The following is an 18,520-nucleotide window of genomic DNA, read 5'->3' as shown; positions in this document are numbered from 1 at the left end:
ACATTTCGGAAATTTGCCATATCTCAAAGAGATTGATCTGTATTCAACATCAAGAACAATCAATTTTATAGAGCAGCAAAGGCGCTAATTGAAAAGTCTTGACATTTCCACATTTCGTAAGTCCGTGAGGCGCCGACAAAAGTGGGGAAAAAGTATTCAAGTATTTTCAATACCCTGCGAAATGGCAGAAGGAAGCAATAAAATGTCTCCACATATCCCCCATAAACAGTAATTAACAAAAATTAGGCCTTAGCAACAGTAATTCTCAACTTAATATCTTTTAACTTTCATAAAGATCGAACAGCTGAGACAGAAGCAGTTAAGTTAAAGAGTATCTGCTAGTCTTGCACTCCCACGTGATACATATCGAATCGATTGGCCATGTAAAATGCTCAGGCACAATAAACGTTTATTGTTTGATTGTTTGATTTGTTTAGTGTAGTGGCCAAGAAAACAATAATAAACATTGCGGCCCTACGAAATGGCACAGGCTCGGGCACAAATCAATTCCAAATTGTTTCCGTTTGACGCGATGCCGCGAAGGTCAGACTAATTTCAATTCCAGAGTCTCGTAAACCAAAATTCTATTGCCACAAAGTGATTTTCAACATGTTGTAAAATCAGTTCTTCATTCCTTAAGTTTTCTGTTTTTTTTTTTTATTGATTATTTGTTTATGCTGCGAATGAAATTCGTGGTTCGTTAGCATTTCACCATAAGCAGCGAATTCTTTTTCACATATTTTATTTATGTCGAAATTCGTGCGAAGCCCCAAAAACAAAAGCGACGTTTTCCCCTATTTTTTGTAAACGCAAACAAATTAATTTTACTTTGATGTGGAATTTTACCCCACTAAAAAAAATGAGGGTGGCAGTGAACGAGCTGCATTAGCTGACTGTGTAATTAAAGTAGTTTATTGTTGATTCCGTGAGCTCAATTGTTTATTTGATGAATCTGCAAAAAATGCAATTTCATTGAAATCGCAGTCGATTGAAGAAGGCTTTAAGTTTTAAGTGCATTTGCCAAGAAGGAATTCCAATTGGTATTGTTTGCACTCGCCGTCATAGCAATTAGCTTTTGTCAGCGTAAACAGCTGCGCAGGTTTCATGCCAACCACTTGCTATGTTACTTGAGGGTGACTGCTACACTTGGTGGGGGTGTATTTCTGAGGGTGCGTTGCTAAGGGTGACCGGTTGTTAGGGCTAGAACCGGTTTTGGCCAGTTTACTACCGCTAAACAAAGACTTTCATTGTATGTGCAAAAAGAAATGTAGAAAATAAAAGCAAAATCGATAAGATCTCGGCAAGTCTGATAATAAAATTATAGACTCTCTGCGCACATTTGAAAGTCAGTTTAGCTCACATGCATGCAAGACTCTGAGAGACTGCAAATGACTGTCTGATTGTCAGTCAGTCTGTCAGCAAAATCACTGGGAATTTATTCGGCGCGTGTCTGACAAAAAGGTTGCAAAATTTATGCTCTCAGGCATTTTGATTGTCAGGCAGGAAACGTGCGCCGCACCGCAGAAAAAGGTTTCTTTTCTTTTCTTAATTTCTTATTTCTTCTACTCTTGCACCTGCCGCCTACGAGGGAAATTGGTGTATGTTAAAACCGAGTCATTTTAACTGGCAAGTGGCATGCAACAATAGGGAGCTGCTGCTGCTGTGGCTGCTAAGTTAAAGATCGGTTAGCAAATGGCTCAAGCAACAGCTGTGAACAGCTATTAGCAGCAGCAGATGTTTGTATGTATGAGTGTGTATCTCCTCGCTGTGTGTATCTGTGTGTGTGTGTGTGCGCATAAGTTAACCCGGAGCCAACTGTTGTCATTAGCGAGTCGCTCGCAAGCCAGTCAGGCATTGAACATGCTAAATATGGTCACACTGAAGTTAGCCGACACAGACATGAAGTAGTGCAATTACTCGATGCCAGTTAAATATCTTGAGAAACTGTCGCTTGTATGCTTATTAGAGGCTTTTCACTGCGCCCAGTTAAATTAATTAATTAATTGGATCTGCTACTAGAATTTCCTGGTTGCCATGACTCAACCATCAACTCTATGGAGAGTCGCACACAAACACACAGATAGTATATTTATATACTAAATAAATACTCGTATGCAATTATTATACTGTATGATTTATTATCATATTATTTTTTCTTATCGTTTACCTTCTGATGCGAAATCTGCCGCCGAATACCATTTTCAGCTGATCCACGGTATCCAATATTGCGAAATCCAATTTGAGCTACAAGCACAACAACAACAACTAAAACTTGTTGCTTTTACGTGTTGTTGTTTTCCGTTTTTTTTTTTATTTTATTGTAATTCACAGTCGTTATTTGTGCAAATTAAATGCAGCTTTTGTTGTAGTGCGATTTGTTGCTGTTGTAGTTGTCGTTGTTGTTGTTGTTGGCATAACATTTGAACCTGGCTATCGAACTTCCTTGTCCACTTTGGACGACACTTGAACTTTTTTTTTCTCTTTTGGGGGTTGCACTTTATAACTGAATGTCGTTGTGTGTGTGTGTGTGTGTGTGTGGGAGGTGGTTGTGAACTATTCGTTGAGAGTGCGCGGCAATTGCAATCGATTCACACGTATGCAAAACAGGCGAAAGTTTAGCATGGTTTTGTTTTTTTTTTGTATTTATTTGTTCGGCTCTTGCTTTCGTTTGTATTTTTGCGTATTTCGTACTTTTATGACAAATTCGTTTGCATTACGGTTCGATCTTTAAACTACGATGTACAATGGGGAGGGGTATTTAATTTGCACACGCGCCGTTGTCGTCGTTGTTGTTTCTGTCAACGCTAAACGCTACAAAGCTGCGCGTACGTCTGCACGCGTCGGCGGTTTTCACTCGTTTGAAGTTGGCTGAATGACAGCCACAATGGCAGCAGCCGGCAACCAGACATGTGAGCGACGCGAGAGAGCGTCGTGTGCGCTCGCTCTCTCTCTCTCTCTCTCCCTTTCTCTCTAAGCTTACTCATGCAGCTGGAGAACGGGAGAGCGAGAGCGTGCGCAAGCGTGGCAAGTCTGATTGAGGTATAAAATAGTGTGAGTGAGGAGCAGCTTTGTTTGTTTGTTGTTGTTTGCTCTTGCTCTTCTGTTCTCTCGCCCTGTTGACACAGCACGTTTAACCTTTGAGTGATATACTAGAACAACGGCTTTGTGTTTGTTTTGCACTGCGCAAAACGCATCTGTGACTAATCCAAAATTCATCAAAAATCATTTGCTACCTATTTCCATACGGAAACCAAACAAATTGATAATGAAATTGACGCTTCTTATCGCTCTTATCGATTAGAGGGGCTCGATGACTATATGGAGCTGAATTAAGAACCTTGGTCAATTATTTCGTTTTCCAGGTAATCAATCGTAACTGAATTATTGCCTATGAAGATTGCAAACACTTAACAGGGCACTAAACTTAGTCACAATTTACGTGTTGTCTTTGCTATCAGCAGCAACACAATTTTATTGCATACTTTCAAGCGCTGGCCGTAATTAAACAAGCGCGCCTAAAAGCATGCAATATTTATAGAGTTGTGCTTAACTGTAGGTGAAATAATGAGTGCGCTACTGTTGCGCTATCAGTTACACTTCAAACACGTCGCTTACATCGATACAAGTGTTGTGTAATGCTTAATTAACGCGGCTTCTTTGAAGCGCGACTTCTTAAAGATATAAATGTATCTTTATTTGGCAGACACGCCGCGGGTCAGAGCAAAGTCATAATTTTAAATGCATATATAGAGAAAAATCGTAAAAAAATAAACTATTGCGTGTTCCATGACAGTGAACACAAATCAGATGGAACACATGCTGAAATTAGAGAAACAAAAACTTGGCGTTGACCATAAAATAAATGCATTAAATGCAATCGGCCTTTTGTGTGTGTGAGTTTGTTTGCGATTTTGCAATGTTCTCAGCCAAAGTTCAATCGATCATTGCTGTCGATATTTAGCTGGCGATAGCGCCAAAATTATGGCAAGCACTTTGTTAAATGTTGCGCACGACGACGACGACGACGTCGACGAAGCTGGCGTCGGTTTTCATTGTTGTTACTTTTTGGGTCTCACTCTAATCATGGTGACTGCATCGCAAGTCTGTCGCGAGTTGCGACTGTCTCGCAAATTGAATTGTCTAGGCGCAATTGAAGTTATTTTATGTCTGTCTGTCTTGACTATTCGCTCTGTATGTGGTGCAGGCGCAATGTGGCGCATGAGTGATTTATTTCGCATACGCCGCGTGTGCGCAATCGAGTTGGCAGTTAATTTGAAAATAATACGCTAGTTTGACCGGCCAAGTTAAAGCTGCGACTACACAGCGCCAGAAGAGTGTGTGGCCAAAATTGGTTTGGAAAATTAATTCAAATGGTCTCTCGACGGACCTGAGCAACCCGCCAGCCGCCTGCCGCTAGCCGCCGGCTGTGCAGAGGCGATAATTAGCGCCTGTCGAGAACACATGGCCCCCAAATTGACACACCTCAGCCTCAGCGTCAGCCTCAGACCCAGTCAACTGACAGTGTGGCCGTAGGTGTTGGCGTCAGCCAATTAATGACCGCAAAGCGGGTCCCAAAAAATAGTGGCTGTCAGGCAAAGCAGTGATTACTGTTAACGTCAAAGAGTGTGCCTATGTTGTGTGTGTGTGTGTGTGTGTGTGTGTGTGTGTGTGTGTGTGTGTGCAGGTGGTGCCAACCAGGCGAGGAAATGCGATTGCCCTTTGCTCCAATTTCTGCACGAGACTGCAACGACGACAGATTCAGCCAGTTAACTTTCAAAATGCAAATGAGGCACGTTCGGTTTAAGCGGCATTTGAACCCTGTTTTGGGGCACAGATAGATAACTCACTGAATGAGCGCAGAGATGGGAGAGAGGCAAGCCCCAAAGCTTGCCACAAATTGTGTCAATATTTGTCTCGTGCTGGATGTGCTGCAACAAATCGTGCCACAAAGGTCTACAGCGGTGTCAGAGCCAAACGACAACGAAGCCACCACAAAAAACATGACAGGCCACAGAAATTATTGAGCATGCCACAACAACACAAACAACAACACAATCAACAACAGTAACAGCAACAATTGTGAACAACAACTACAGCAACATGTTGTGGAGCTGCTCCACTTGGTTTGTTGGCTTGTTTCGCTGGCTGTTTCGCTGGTTGTTGTTGGTTAGGTTATCTAATGCCCGCACCCAGCATATGCTTTGGTTACAGTGGGTGCAAAAACTATGCGCTAATGAACCCAACAGCGTTCATCTATCAATGTCAGCGACCCAATAGAATGGACCTTTTGTATACAACATATACGAGAGCATGGCCGAAAAATATAAATTCCAATTTCGATTTCGATTACAATTCGTTTTGCTTTTACCCACAATCAGAACAAAGAACGGCCCACGATTTGAGCTCCAAACTCCAAGCTTCCATGCTGCCCACACGCCACAGGAGCACCACATAAATTGTTGACACATTTGTTGCGGCTCAGGTGCGCCAGCAACAACAACAACAACAGCAACTAAAGCCAATAGCGACAACGTCAATTGGCGATCAGTGATTTGGCTTATTGCCTGCTGGAGATTGGCTTTTATTTGAGGAATCGCGAGGGTGGCGCGACGAGACGAGAGATAGGAGTATTGGGTCACCCACAATGGCCCACAAAGCTAAAAGCGAAAGTCCAAATCGCAGCAGCCAAGTCGAAGTCGAAGTCCGAAGCGGAGTCCGACACTCGATTTGCCTGATTTGCTTGATTTATGTTGTTGTTGTCTCTCCCCGTGTGTTTCATAATAATCCAATTAGGCGCTAGGCACAGCCGATCACCAGGCATTAGGCGACAGCTGATTGACGGCCAAAGTTGGCCCCGAAGGAAGCGGCTTATTAGCCACACTCCATCTCACAGCACAATGCAACAACGCACTCCTCTCTCTCTCTTTCTCTCGCTCTCTGTCTCTTTAAAGACCGTGCTCAGTGAAGCTTGCAACTGCGGCAACAGCAATAACAACAGCAACAGCGATGGCTACTGTGCCACGCACTGCATTGCATTGACTTTAATTGGATTCGATAAGGTCAAGAACAATGCAAAATACTCGCAGTGAGGCGCGTCATGGTTACACTTAATGCGCTTTAAGCTGCCAACATTAATCCAGCAATTGCCAAATATTTTTAGCAACTTCTCAAGGCGACATGCGTGTCGAGTAATTAGCCAGTTTATTATTAGACTCATTTCAAACTGGATTATGAGTCTTTTGTGTGATTCGCAAGATCATTTCAAATCACTGACCCAATGACATTGGCTCCAAATGATGCAAAGCATTAATTAAGCAAAGCAGAGCTTGCAAAATATCTTAATCTTGTTTGTCGAACTGGGAGATTAATGTTGAAGCTGTTCAAAAGTATTAAGAGATCTGCGCACCAAATATCTTTTTAATTTGATTAATAAATAGCTTAACGAGCCTTTCAGTATATATCTTCATAAAGTGGTCTTTGTGCTTGCAAATTATTGTTACCTATTTGCAAATTATGCTTACTTATTTGACTCTTATAGAAGATTGAGGTATTTCTGATATCTAAAAGAAGATTATGATATTTCTGATATCAAATATAAGCTTTTGCAATTTTATCAATAACTCTTAGGCACGAGAATGAAAACTAATTCCCAATTATGCTACTAAATTCAGTGACTAGAAAGTATTATAGTTTTTACCACAAATATGATAAACACAGGAACTTCCATTTACTCCCTGTTATTTTCACTTATTATTGTAGTTATAATGCTTGTAAATAACTAAAATATTTAAAAGATTTAGGTATATCTGATATCACATATCTTTTCGTGAAAGCTTTTTATGTTTTAGCGTACATAATATTACAACTATTTAACCAATTATGCCAAATAATTTGATTGTCTAGCAAGTGAACAAATTTATACTACAAGCAGGAAATACTTAGAACATTAATTCACTTTTTAGTTAACTGCAGCTAATATAATAGTTATGATGCTTTTAAAAAAATTTAAAGTACCATTGACAATTAATATCCATTTGAGATAAATGATAAATAAAATATCAATTTGAGATAATAAATAAATAAATACCATAGAAAACCTATTGAATATATACTGAAAGGCTTGTTAAGCTATTTATTAATCAAATTTAAAAGATATTATTTTTAATATCAAATGCGTTTTCTTGCAACCTTTTTTTTTAACAAAATTAAAACTACTTTTAATTTATATCAATATTCATTAGCTAAAAAGTGCAGTAAAACCGGCTTGGATCTAGAAAATTTGGGTATTCCTGATATCAAATATGTTTTCTAGAAAGCATTTGCTGTTTTTTCTGTAACTAGGGAAATAAGCAAGGGAAATAAAAATAACTCCCAATTTAGCTTAATTATTTGATTATCTATAAGCTCCAGAAAATTTGCTCCCAGTTATTATAGTTGTGATACTTATGATGCTATAGGTATGATAACTTGAAATAAATTTAAAGTTCCTTCTCTAAGTTTAATACTTTTTAGTCAGCTTGATTTCCCCCGAACTTAAATATTTTTTATCCAACTTATTTATCCCCCTCCTTCACAATAGTTTTGCAAGCCTTAAGAAACTTCCTGCTTGGCTCAATTAAAACGTGGGGAACGCGAATGTGAGTTTCAAAACATTGCCTTAAAGGAAACGGCACATGTGAAACGGGGCGTATGATTGATGTACAAATATTTGTGTGTGTGTTGCACTCACCGTTTCTGCTGATTGCTCTCCAGATTGCTGGCTATAACGCTGTCAGCGTGCGTGGGACGCGCACGCGGCAAAAGCGGCGGCGGTGCCGCACTGGATGTGGCACTGGCTGTGGCAGTAACATTGGATGTGGCTGATGATGGGATTGCTGTGGCTGTGGCAACGCTCTCCAGGATGGGCGGCGTATTGTGCGGACGCTTGCGGCTCGTAGGCAGATTTGTGGGCTTGACGGCGCCATTCGACAGCTGTGGCTTGTGTGGCAGCTGTTGCTGCTGCTGCTGATGTTGCTGCAACAAAAGTGTGGCATCAGTAAATCGACAATCACAAAATTTACAAATTCAACTCACCTGCCGCAAGCTCGTCGGCTTCTTGGGCACCTGCGGCGGCACCTTTGGCGCCAGCGACGTGGGCGTTGGTGTTGCTGCCACCGCGTAGGCGGCGCTGCGACGCGTCGATGCACCCGCAAAGCTGTTGCGACGATTCGGCGATGGCGGCGGACGTGGCTGCAACAGTTCCGGCGGCGGTGGCGGCGGCAGTGGCTCATCGAACGTGTAGCTGGTGTCCAGTTCACCACCGAGTGGCGGCGGTGGCAACTCCGGGGACGGCACACGCAAATGCGGATGCTTTGGCGGCCGCTCGGGCGGACGTTCCGCATAGCCATGGGCGTGGCCATGCGCATGGGCGTGGCCGTGAAGATGGGCACCTGCATGGCGATGCTGCTGCGGATGATGCTGCTGATGTGCAAGTGCCGCAGCCTGTTGCAGCAACAGTTTCTCCCGCGTGGGCGCGTATTCGGTGGCCGAAGAAGTGCGTCGCGCTGGCATGCTGCCACGGCCGCGTGGCGGCGGCGGTGGCGGTGGCATGCCACAGTCGTTGAACGACATCTTCTCGGCGCTGCCAATGTTGCGTATGCTCGGCGGCTTGCTGCTGTGCTGCTCCCGAAACTCCGCGTAGTCCGATGCGGAGCTGGAGCGACGCAACAGATTCGGCAACAACGAACGGGAGCGAGGCGGCGGCGGTGGCGGGGTGGGTGAAATGCTACCCGAGCTGCCGCTCCCGACGCTGCTCGGTATGCCAATCATCATGGGCGTCATGTTGTTGGGCAGCGATTTGCGTTCAACGGGCAGCGCTTGATATGAGGAATGCGTCTGGGGACGCAGCAGCTGTTGCTCCTCCTTGTGCGCCTGCTGCTGCTGACGCTCAACATACGATTGCACGGCGTTCTTTTGAAAGGCCTTCAGCGCCGGATTGGAGAGGCGATGCGTCTTGCTGGGCTCCAGATAGGCAAACTTGGGACCCTCAACCATTTGACTGCGCTCAAAGTCATTGATGCGCTCCGCCACCGAATGCCAGGCGGGCTGTACGGCGGAACCCGCTGGCGTTATCACAGGTAGTCTGCAGAGGAAGGAATTTCATTAATAAAGAGTAGTGAATAAAGTGCTCTAAAGTATACTTGACTTACTTGGCGGACTTGTGCAGATTGGCGCAGTACTGCGGCTTCGGATGCTGCACATATTGCGAGGTGTTGCTGTGCACCGGCTCCGTGTAGGTGCTCACAGGGAACAGACGATGATTGCTGCGATAGGAGTCACTCGGCAGAGGGGGCGACTGCTCCACACCGCTGGAGGCCACATTAGGTGCACTACAGCTGAGCAGTTCCAGCTTGCTCAGCTGCGGCTTGCTGGGCGGAGGCTGCGGTGCAATGGTGACCACTGCTTCGCTGCTGGAGATGGTCACCGAGATGCTGGACTTGTGCTTCTGCGCAGGTCGCTGCAGCTGCTTCGACTGCTGATGCTGCTGCAGATCGCCCGTGGAATGCGATTGACCCAGCAGCGAGCGCGACTCGTGCATCGCTGACGACGACGGCGGCGGGGGTGACTCCAGCTCGGGCAAGGAACTCTGTGCGGTCAGCTTGTAGTTGGCGGGCTGATGCTGATGCTGTTGCTGGAAGCGATGCAGTGCCATCGACTGATGCACCGGCGGATAGCTGGGACTGTGACGATGCTGCACGCGCAGCGGTTGCACCACATCCTCTGAGATCGGCGGCGACTGCTTGACGCTGTTAATTGAGGTGCTGCTGCCCGACGATGTTCCAGCTGTTCCAGCCAATTGCGGTGGCTGTTGCTGTTGCTGTGACTGTGTGGACGTTGGTGTCACCTCGTTGTCGTGCAGATACAGCACGCTCTCGCTCTGATGCCGCTTGGGCGTCAGCACTCGCGAGCTGTGCACAATCAGCTGCGACGAGGAAACTGTAGGAGAAACAAAAGCAAACAGACAAGAATGAGCAACAACATTCGAATGGTGGCCCAAAGGCGCAGCCAGGAGCTGTCTCCAACTGCTGCTGCTGCTGCTTAGTAAAAGTGGGTCAAAGTGGGGCCAACAAAACAAACAATGACCCAAGGTCGACCCCCGCTTATGTGAGTGGCCAAATCGACAGTCGCCCAAAAAAAAAACCAAAAATATCTTCGACAGCAGGCAGCAACTGGTTTAGAAGGCTTCTGAGCGCAGAGGCCAAAAAATAACTTAGATTAAGTCACGCTCGTGCCAGACACGTTTCTCTTAGCTGCTATTGATAGCTTTAGCTGGGATATTCCTGCAACCGTTTAACTCTGATATTCTCAATTTAAATTCTTTGACTATGGAATTAAATGAGATACAGCTAGTGGCAAAGTTTTTACATTCTTTTATAAATTTACTAAATGTTTAGATAATATTTGAAGTATTTATATGTCTATTGATATTACAAAGTTAACTACTACATTTCTCAATTTAAATTCTTTGCTTAACTGAATGCTCTGTAGAATGTAATCATATATCAATTTGTAATTGAATTAATAAAGCTACAGTCGAGTGTATTCGAGTTTGATATAACTGCTAATCTTTATGAATAAAAGCAAAATAGTGCGGTATTTATTTTAAAATATATCAAATGAATAACCAGAAAAATACTAAAAATATACCCTTCTACCCTATCGGTAGATTGTAAAATTATTAAGTTTTCTGCCACAGAATCAAGTCAAATAATTCCCAAATTTAAATGAAATAAAACACTCAAATATATTATAATCTATCATCATAAAACAAAACAATATTTTTGAAAAAGCTCACTATAATAGAGGAATTTCTTAACAATTTGGAAAATTGTTGACCTACAATATTTATAATAAACATTTTTCCATTCAATTTCTTTGATTAAAAATTGGTTGCCATACAATAAAATGTTCTAAATTGTAAAACCAGAATAAGTGCTTCTGCATAAATGAAACTCAAGCACAATTGCAACAGACACCCGAAATATTTAAAATCAATTTAAGCATTGTGAGTATTTAACAATAACATAATCTTCTACAAAAGCAATCCTTAGATTGTTTATTATAATTTAGAGTTCAATTCTACCTTATAGCAAATTCTTCTGCAGCTAAGCAACTTCGGCTGAGATTCAAGCTATAAATATCAACACTTGATTGTATGGAATACAATTTATTCAAAGCGAACCGAATAATATTGCTCAAAGCAATAAAGCTGACATAACGCTGTCATTTAGTGCGGAAATGTTAATATTGACTGAAGAGATAATAATTTTGAAAAATTGACATTAATGCCACAAACAAGCAAAGCAGCAAGCAAACAGTAGCAGAATTATGAATCAAGGATTGTCAGCAAATTGAAGCAGCAACAATCGAACTGATAACAGGCCATGTTAAACGACTTTGATATTTGTTTCATTTGAGGCGCAACTCTGATTAATTCAAGTGTGTTTCTTTGCCGGAAGATAGTTGTGTACAACTTACCCGACTCGGCAATGGCACTGTAGCCCGTCGCATGACTCGCCTCGGAGATGTCGCTCATGGATCCGAGCCATTTCAACGTCTCCGTGGATGAAGTGCTCTCTGAGCTGTTGTTGTTGTTGTTGCTGTTGTGATTGATGTTGTTGCTGTTGGGACTATGATTGTTGTTGCTGTTGGCGTTGGAGTGATGATGCTGGCCAAGGGAGTTGTTGCCACCGCCGCCACTAATGTTGCCGCCGCTGCTGCTGCGGCTGCTGCATTGACGGGCGAGCAATGGAATCGGAGAGGGAGCCACCGAGTTGCTGCAGACCGACGAGAGATCGTTCTCGGACCAATGATGTGACTGACGCGACAGCAGATCGCTCTCCTGACGCAATCTGCAATACACAAATAAAAGACAATTCGGTTTGAAAAACGTAGATGAAGACGAAAACGAAGTTGGAGAAAAATGGCAAATCATTGCGTGCTGCGTCGTTGACTATATAGAAAACTAAAGCTTTGAGATTTGTGGTTGTCATGTTTGGCGTTTCCTTCTACACAGACACAGACAGACAGACGGACAGACAAAAGGTTTTTTGGTCGTAATTACTTGAATTTCGGCTTAGCCTTCAAAATCGCATTTCGATGGCGATACTCGGCAAGCGACATGACATGAACAGCGAGTACACAAACAGACATAAAACTCTCTTCAAGCATTTGGCTGGCTGGTGGCAAGTTCAGCAGCAACGAGAGCAACAACAACAACAACAACGATGACAATAGAGCAACTCGAGTCTCTTGCAAAGACCTTGAAAGTTAAGCTAGTTCGGTTGTTGTGTTTTTTTTTTTATGGCTCATGTGCGGCGTTTGTTATTTGCTTTTTACCAAGAATCATTTTTAATCACTTTTTTCAGACTGTCTGCGAGTGTTTCACCAATTGTCTGTCTGTCTGTTTGTATGTGTGTAGAAATAAAATTCATAATTGTCGCCATGAAACATGTTTTCAAGCCAACAACGAATAAAATTACTTTAAACTTCAACAACACAACAAAGTACTCAGTTATATGTATATATTATTTACTCACTTGTCCAGGAACGGTGTCGCCGATGTGGAATCCGAGCTGGACACATAGCTGTGGTAACCCTCGGATTGCGCATATGAGTGCTGCTTTTGGTGGTGGAATGTCGTCTGATCGTAGTAGGATGAGGCGCGTATGTTGTACTCCTCGAGACCTGCTTGTGTTAAACCGCATTGATCCAGATGCTGCAGCGACTGTTGTTGCTGTTGCTGCTGTTGCAACTGTTGCTGCTGCTGCTGTGAATGTGGCTGTGTTGGTGGCTGTGGCATATCATCCTGCAAAAAGAAAGAAAGAAAAAAACGAAATGAAATACTTTAAGTTCGAATCGTGCATTTCATTAACTTTTGGTCAATTGCATAATGCTGCGTATACGTAATGCGAGATTTCACTGCAAATCTGTGGCTATCATTAGCTATGTCCACATCACCGCTGGGTCACAGACTGACTCAGAGATCAGTTTGCAAATGATCGCATAATTGTTACGTGCAAAAATCAAACATAAACCCAAAAGCCCCAAACTCTAGCTAGCAGTGTTATCCCCTTCATCATCGTCATCATCATCATCATGCCTAATACTTTTGTTTGTTTGCCGTGTGCTCATTAGATAATTAAGTGAAAATTATTATTATTGCAGTGCAGCGATTGGTGTGCGGCGATAAGCATTCAAGAGTCTTCGCATCGCGCATGATCCGCCGGCTCATGGCAAAAAATTGCCAACTTGGAAACATTTTGAAGTGCAGTCAACGTGAATGTTGAAAACCTGGAAAAATGCTTTGTACATAATAGCAGCGCACAACCGAAAACGAAACAGAAAACTCAAATAAACTGGACAACAAAATAACACAAACAAAAAAATGCTGGCAAGCAAACGGAGCGTCCATAATAAGCCGGATTAAGTAACTGAGCCACAGCACAGGGACTGACTGACTGATTGCCTGACCAGGGCTACATTAAAGCCGGCCAATTGATTTTGCTACCGATAATCGTCAGCAATAATTTTGACTACACATATTAAATATGCACATTAAGTATACGTTCCGTGTTCACATTATATTTTGTTATTAAAATAGTTTGAAATGCAATTTCATAAATCGTGCATTGATCATTTTCCATATGTGCAGAACTCTTTGCTTGCAATGCGTGATACAAAATTTCCATTTACCACTTAACTTAACTTAAGTTCACTCAAGTGGCCAAAGGCCGTTCGATTTATGGACCAAGCGTTACATTTATTTAAGTGGTACTTTATATGTTGCGAGACGTGTCATAATGTGCATGTTTGGTGTTTCAATTGCTTCAATCATTACGGCAGCCCTGGTGTCAAATGCTCAATCAAATCACGCTATACGTATACTTAATTTTTTTTTTTTTTGTTCAAATATGTTTGAGACTCTCGCAAAAGCAAATCGAATTGTAAATACTCAAAGCTCCCAAAAAAAAGTTAACATTATTACGGAGTCGACCAAGCCTTCTCAGAGCCACTTGACTGACTTTGGCTCGAAGTCGCTGTCTATGTGTCTCTGTATGTGTGTCTATGTCTCATAGCCACCGACAACGGCAGCGACATCGGCATCGCCATCGCATTTGCAATCGCTGCCGCCATTGACGTGGGCAGCTGTTGATTGTCTTTTTGACTTTGGCGCCATAGAATTGTTGGCTGCTTAATGGCAAATATATACATATACATATAATAAATAATAATAATAATAATAACAATCATATGACTGTCAGAGACACAGACTGACAAATGCAACAGCAGCAGCCAAAGCTGTCGCTGTGGCGGCAGTCAAATCATTTTTTATTTGTGGGTCAACTACTTAAGCCCTGCCTGCAATGAGACGAAAATCGAGCTGAGAGTTGCGAGCACTTTGCCTGAAGGCGCATCGTTTGCAGCTAGCAAAAGAATTTTAATGGTTCGAAACGTTCCCAAGACCAAAATCGAAGTCATTCATTCATTCATTCGTTCACTCACTAACTCACTCACTTATTCGTTCGTCGTGCCCGTCAGTTTCATTTTGTAGCGCTGTTTTATTTTTGGAGGTTTGTGTCTGTCTTTTGTTTTTGCCCAATTGCCGTAATTATTTTGTCTCTCTAACACGAATTTAAATCAGCAACTGTCCCACGGGGCAACTGGAGCCCTTTACTTTATACCAAACTTCGTATTCCTAGAGAGAAACTGACTGACTGGCCCACCGTAATTATCCAGCCAGACACAGCTGTGTGCGCTCCATGTTAAATTGCCCCGGATGAGCATCAACTTCAACTCCAGCCAAAGATACAACGCAGAGAGCTACAGATACAGCATCTCGCACAATAAATCAATGGCAGCAATGGTGGGGCGCGTATTAAAAGTGGTGCAGTGGGTCAACAGCTGGACGCAGCTGAGCGCCGCTGGCCTCGGACTGCCGACTGCCAACTGCTGACTGCTGTCTGATGCTTCTTAATGGTACACAACAGTCTCCTCACCCAATTCTCTTTTAGACTCAACTAGCGCGTGTTAAATAAATCACTTGATGGAGTGCTAAGCATGCGCCCTAAGGCTGGAAAACTACTGAGACTTTTGCTGCTGCTCTCTCAAGTTTGGCCACCAAATTTGTTACCCATTTCGTTTATCTAGATTGTAGAATGTTCACAAAAAAAAATAACAAATACACACCAAGAGAATGGCGCAAAATTGACAATTAGTCGAAAAACATGGCGTATGCGTAACACGTTTGTTCTTATGTGAGAAAAAAAAAGAAAGATAATGATTGGAATTTCTTTGAAAGTTGTAGACACTCAATTAAAACTAAACCAATTACCAAGCAAAGTATATTTAACATAAATAATTTATGGCACCATAAAATTTCAATAAATTTGAATTTCAAGTTTCAAGTCACAAACAAAATTAATTAGTTAATCAACGAATTCCTTTTGTTATTTGCAAGTGTTGGCTATCAGTTTAATTGCATTAGAAATCAGTTGCGAAATTGGCTTTAATTCTAAACACTTAATAAAAATCGAAATTAATTAATCACCCAATAAATAACTGGTCGCCGTTGGCCAAATACTTTTACTTTAAACACTTTTTACAGCTTTTACTCTTCCACATAGATTTCACTAAGAAGTTCAAGTGTCATTGAGCAAATGCGATTACACGAAAAACGCAAAAGCGAAAAACAAAAGCGTAAGAACGTGTTTCAATTCGTATACAAAAGTGAAATTTCATTCATAATTCTTTTAAGCGCGCGTAGCTGTCAGATTGTTGTTCAGTGTTTTATTTTTTGGGTTGGAAATAAAAGAACAAAAATGCCCATTGGTCAATGCCAAATATAACAGCTAACGGTATTACTCAGTTAAGCTTGCGGTATTTAACAAAAAACAAAATAAACTTGTGTTGATATCGTTGCAATGCGACGACGTCAGAAGACACGTGACTCACTCGACGAATGAATCAAGCGGCACGGGGTCAGAAATGTCAGACAGCGAATTCAATTGTCCGGCAAAAATAAAATAAATAAAATGATAACCGAGAGAGGGAGAGATGGTGGAGGGGGAGAAACTGCAAGGGGAGCTGCCACCCACGCGTTGGCAACTTGACTTTTGCTTTATTATGATTGTAACAGAAACACACACACTCAGACACACACACACACACACACAGATGACACACTTGAGACTGTGGCTGCCAAGCTGTCACATGATCTAAAAATATTTGGCGGAATGTGCAATGAGAATGCGCCAAGACACGTCGACTACAGCCAGAGAGATAAACGCGTTCCCCGCCTCGTTTGCCTCCCACACACACACACACACATACACACACACTCCTTTGGCACTGCAAATGGAATTTTTGAGTTGAGATTTTCGTGTCAAGCTGCCAACAGCTACAACTACAACAATAACTGATTGAAAATCGAAAATGTCGCTGCGCAACAGCAACAGCAGCAACAGCAAGCAGCCAGAGCTTATCGCAGTTTTCTCCATGTTTTTCTTTGTCCATTTTAGCCTGGTCTCATCATCATCATCATCATCGTCATCGTCGTCATCTTCAACTGCTGCTGGATGATTTCGTGAGGAAATTTTCTAACTTTTGATTTGCGTTTTCCATTGTCGCTGACTTTTAATGGCCAACACGAATTTGACTCTTTAATGGAGAGCCAGCGAGAAAACGCGCCCCAGCACACAGCGCAGCACAGCGTAGAGTACAAAAAGAAAAGAAATTGCAATCAAAATGCGAGCAAACGTGTCAGCTTCAACGTGGCCAAAACTCCAGCTTCAGCTTCAGCTTCAGTTTGAGCTTCAACTACGAGTTCGACTACAACTTCGACTTGGGCGCGATCGTGCCGCGATTTCGATTTGAATTTGGCAACAGCACGAAACCAAAGCAAAACGATTGTCAGTCATTCAGTTACTCAGTCACAAAGTCAGTCAGTCAGTCATTTGCTTAGTTTCTTTAGCTCTCTGTGGGCTGCCTGTCAGCCACACAGCATTCAGAATTGCATTGCAAAATGCAAGCTCACTTCTGTTATTACAAGTACTAAATACTTTTAAATTTAGTCTCCCCTTCCATTTACTTAAATTGCGCGCACTGCAATTTAACCCAACTCTTTCGAAATGCGCCAAGATTTATTATTGAAGGTCACAATAGATAGGTAAGATCGTTTACAAATCATTTGGATTCCAACAGCTCTGCGTGATCTCAAAAATTCTAGTTAGATTTTGATATCTATTAGTTTAATCGATAAATGAATATAGTTAATGATTTATGTATATGCAAATAGTTAGATTACGTAGATAACAAATAGTAACAGTTAATTACTGAATTTGATTCTTAGCAAATGCTATTTACATATATTCAGAATCTTAAGCAAATTGGAAATTGTTTATGATAGAAATATTATACAACTCTATTTTTTGATGATGAAATGCAAATATTTATATTCCTGCTATCCATACAGTAAAAAAATATTATAACTTTCTGCCAACAGGAACTTGATGTGACAGGATCATAAATCTAGCCATCGAATCTTAGTTGCTTTGGTTGACAACTTCGCATATTTTAAGTTTGGTATTTTTCTGATATTTTCATTTTGGTACACTTTAAGAATAATGATACACTTTATAATACAAAAAATGATGGAAGGCCTTTACAAATAGGAATTAAAGGAAACTTCTCATTTACAGATAAAATTAATTAATTCTGCTTTGACTATATTTTAATATAAACTACCTCTGAATACCGACATAATTATGTTTATATAAACACACTTCTCAATCAATTCCAACTTTGTAAAGATTCTTTTGAATTTGAGTTTCTTTTCTCTTCAGGATCAACAAATGTTTAAAATTGTGTGGGTAGTTAATGAGCTGAGTTGAACTCTTGACTGCATTTAGTCGGCAAATCGAAGTGGTTTGTGTTGATGGCCGTTTTCACACTTTCGCAAATTGTAAGCTGACTGAAAGGCGAAAACCGAAAGCGTCTCCACCTCCTCCTCCTCCTCCTCCTGCCGCCTTTCGCCAGCTGTCAAGTGGCAGTTGTGGAAGGGAGCCCTTTAAGTGCTGTGGCCAAATGAAAGTAAATCTTTGTGACTTAATGCGGTGCAGCGACGCCACTTGGCCTGATTGGTAATTAGTTGTGGCATTTAAGAGATTGCTGCCACAACCGTGAGGGGGAAGCAGCATAAGGCTGGTTGCATTCAAGATAAGGATGCGTCAGCGAATTGCGCAAGCTGAAGGCGCGTCTCATTAGCGTGTACAGGGCAGGATATGCAGGCAATATTGCAATATTGCAACTGCGGCAACAAGAAATAACTGACTGCATCCTTGACCCCGTTGGCAGCGAATTAATAACCTGGAGCTGCAGCTCAAGCTGCGATTGTGCCATGAAGCTGGAGCAAAGCCAACCAACTGGTAATGGTCATGGCATGGCAACCAGTCTCAGCCTCAGCCTCAGTCTCAGTCGCAGT

The 18,520-nt window shown here is 42.1% G+C and overlaps 1 protein-coding gene across 2 annotated transcripts in view; it reads right to left on the bottom strand.

Annotated features, from left to right (window-relative positions):
- LOC132788007 (protein Shroom) overlaps window positions 1-18,520 on the bottom strand; it is a 56,035-nt gene that overhangs the window by 21,603 nt on the left and 15,912 nt on the right. The window contains exons 3-7 of one of the 2 annotated variants that reach the window (XM_060795289.1): window positions 12,579-12,847; window positions 11,518-11,891; window positions 9,189-9,975; window positions 8,074-9,121; window positions 7,730-8,013 (exon numbers count right to left, since the gene is read on the bottom strand). In XM_060795289.1, the coding sequence (XP_060651272.1) occupies window positions 7,730-8,013; window positions 8,074-9,121; window positions 9,189-9,975; window positions 11,518-11,891; window positions 12,579-12,847 (2,762 nt within the window). Of the gene's footprint in view, window positions 1-2,167; window positions 2,872-7,729; window positions 8,014-8,073; window positions 9,122-9,188; window positions 9,976-11,517; window positions 11,892-12,578; window positions 12,848-18,520 lie in introns of those variants that run through there. The other variant, XM_060795290.1, reaches the window with a different exon arrangement.

This window comes from Drosophila nasuta, chromosome 3, assembly GCF_023558535.2.
Source record: "Drosophila nasuta strain 15112-1781.00 chromosome 3, ASM2355853v1, whole genome shotgun sequence".
Classification (NCBI taxonomy): domain Eukaryota; kingdom Metazoa; phylum Arthropoda; class Insecta; order Diptera; family Drosophilidae; genus Drosophila; species Drosophila nasuta.
This window is presented reverse-complemented; position numbering and strand designations above follow the sequence as displayed.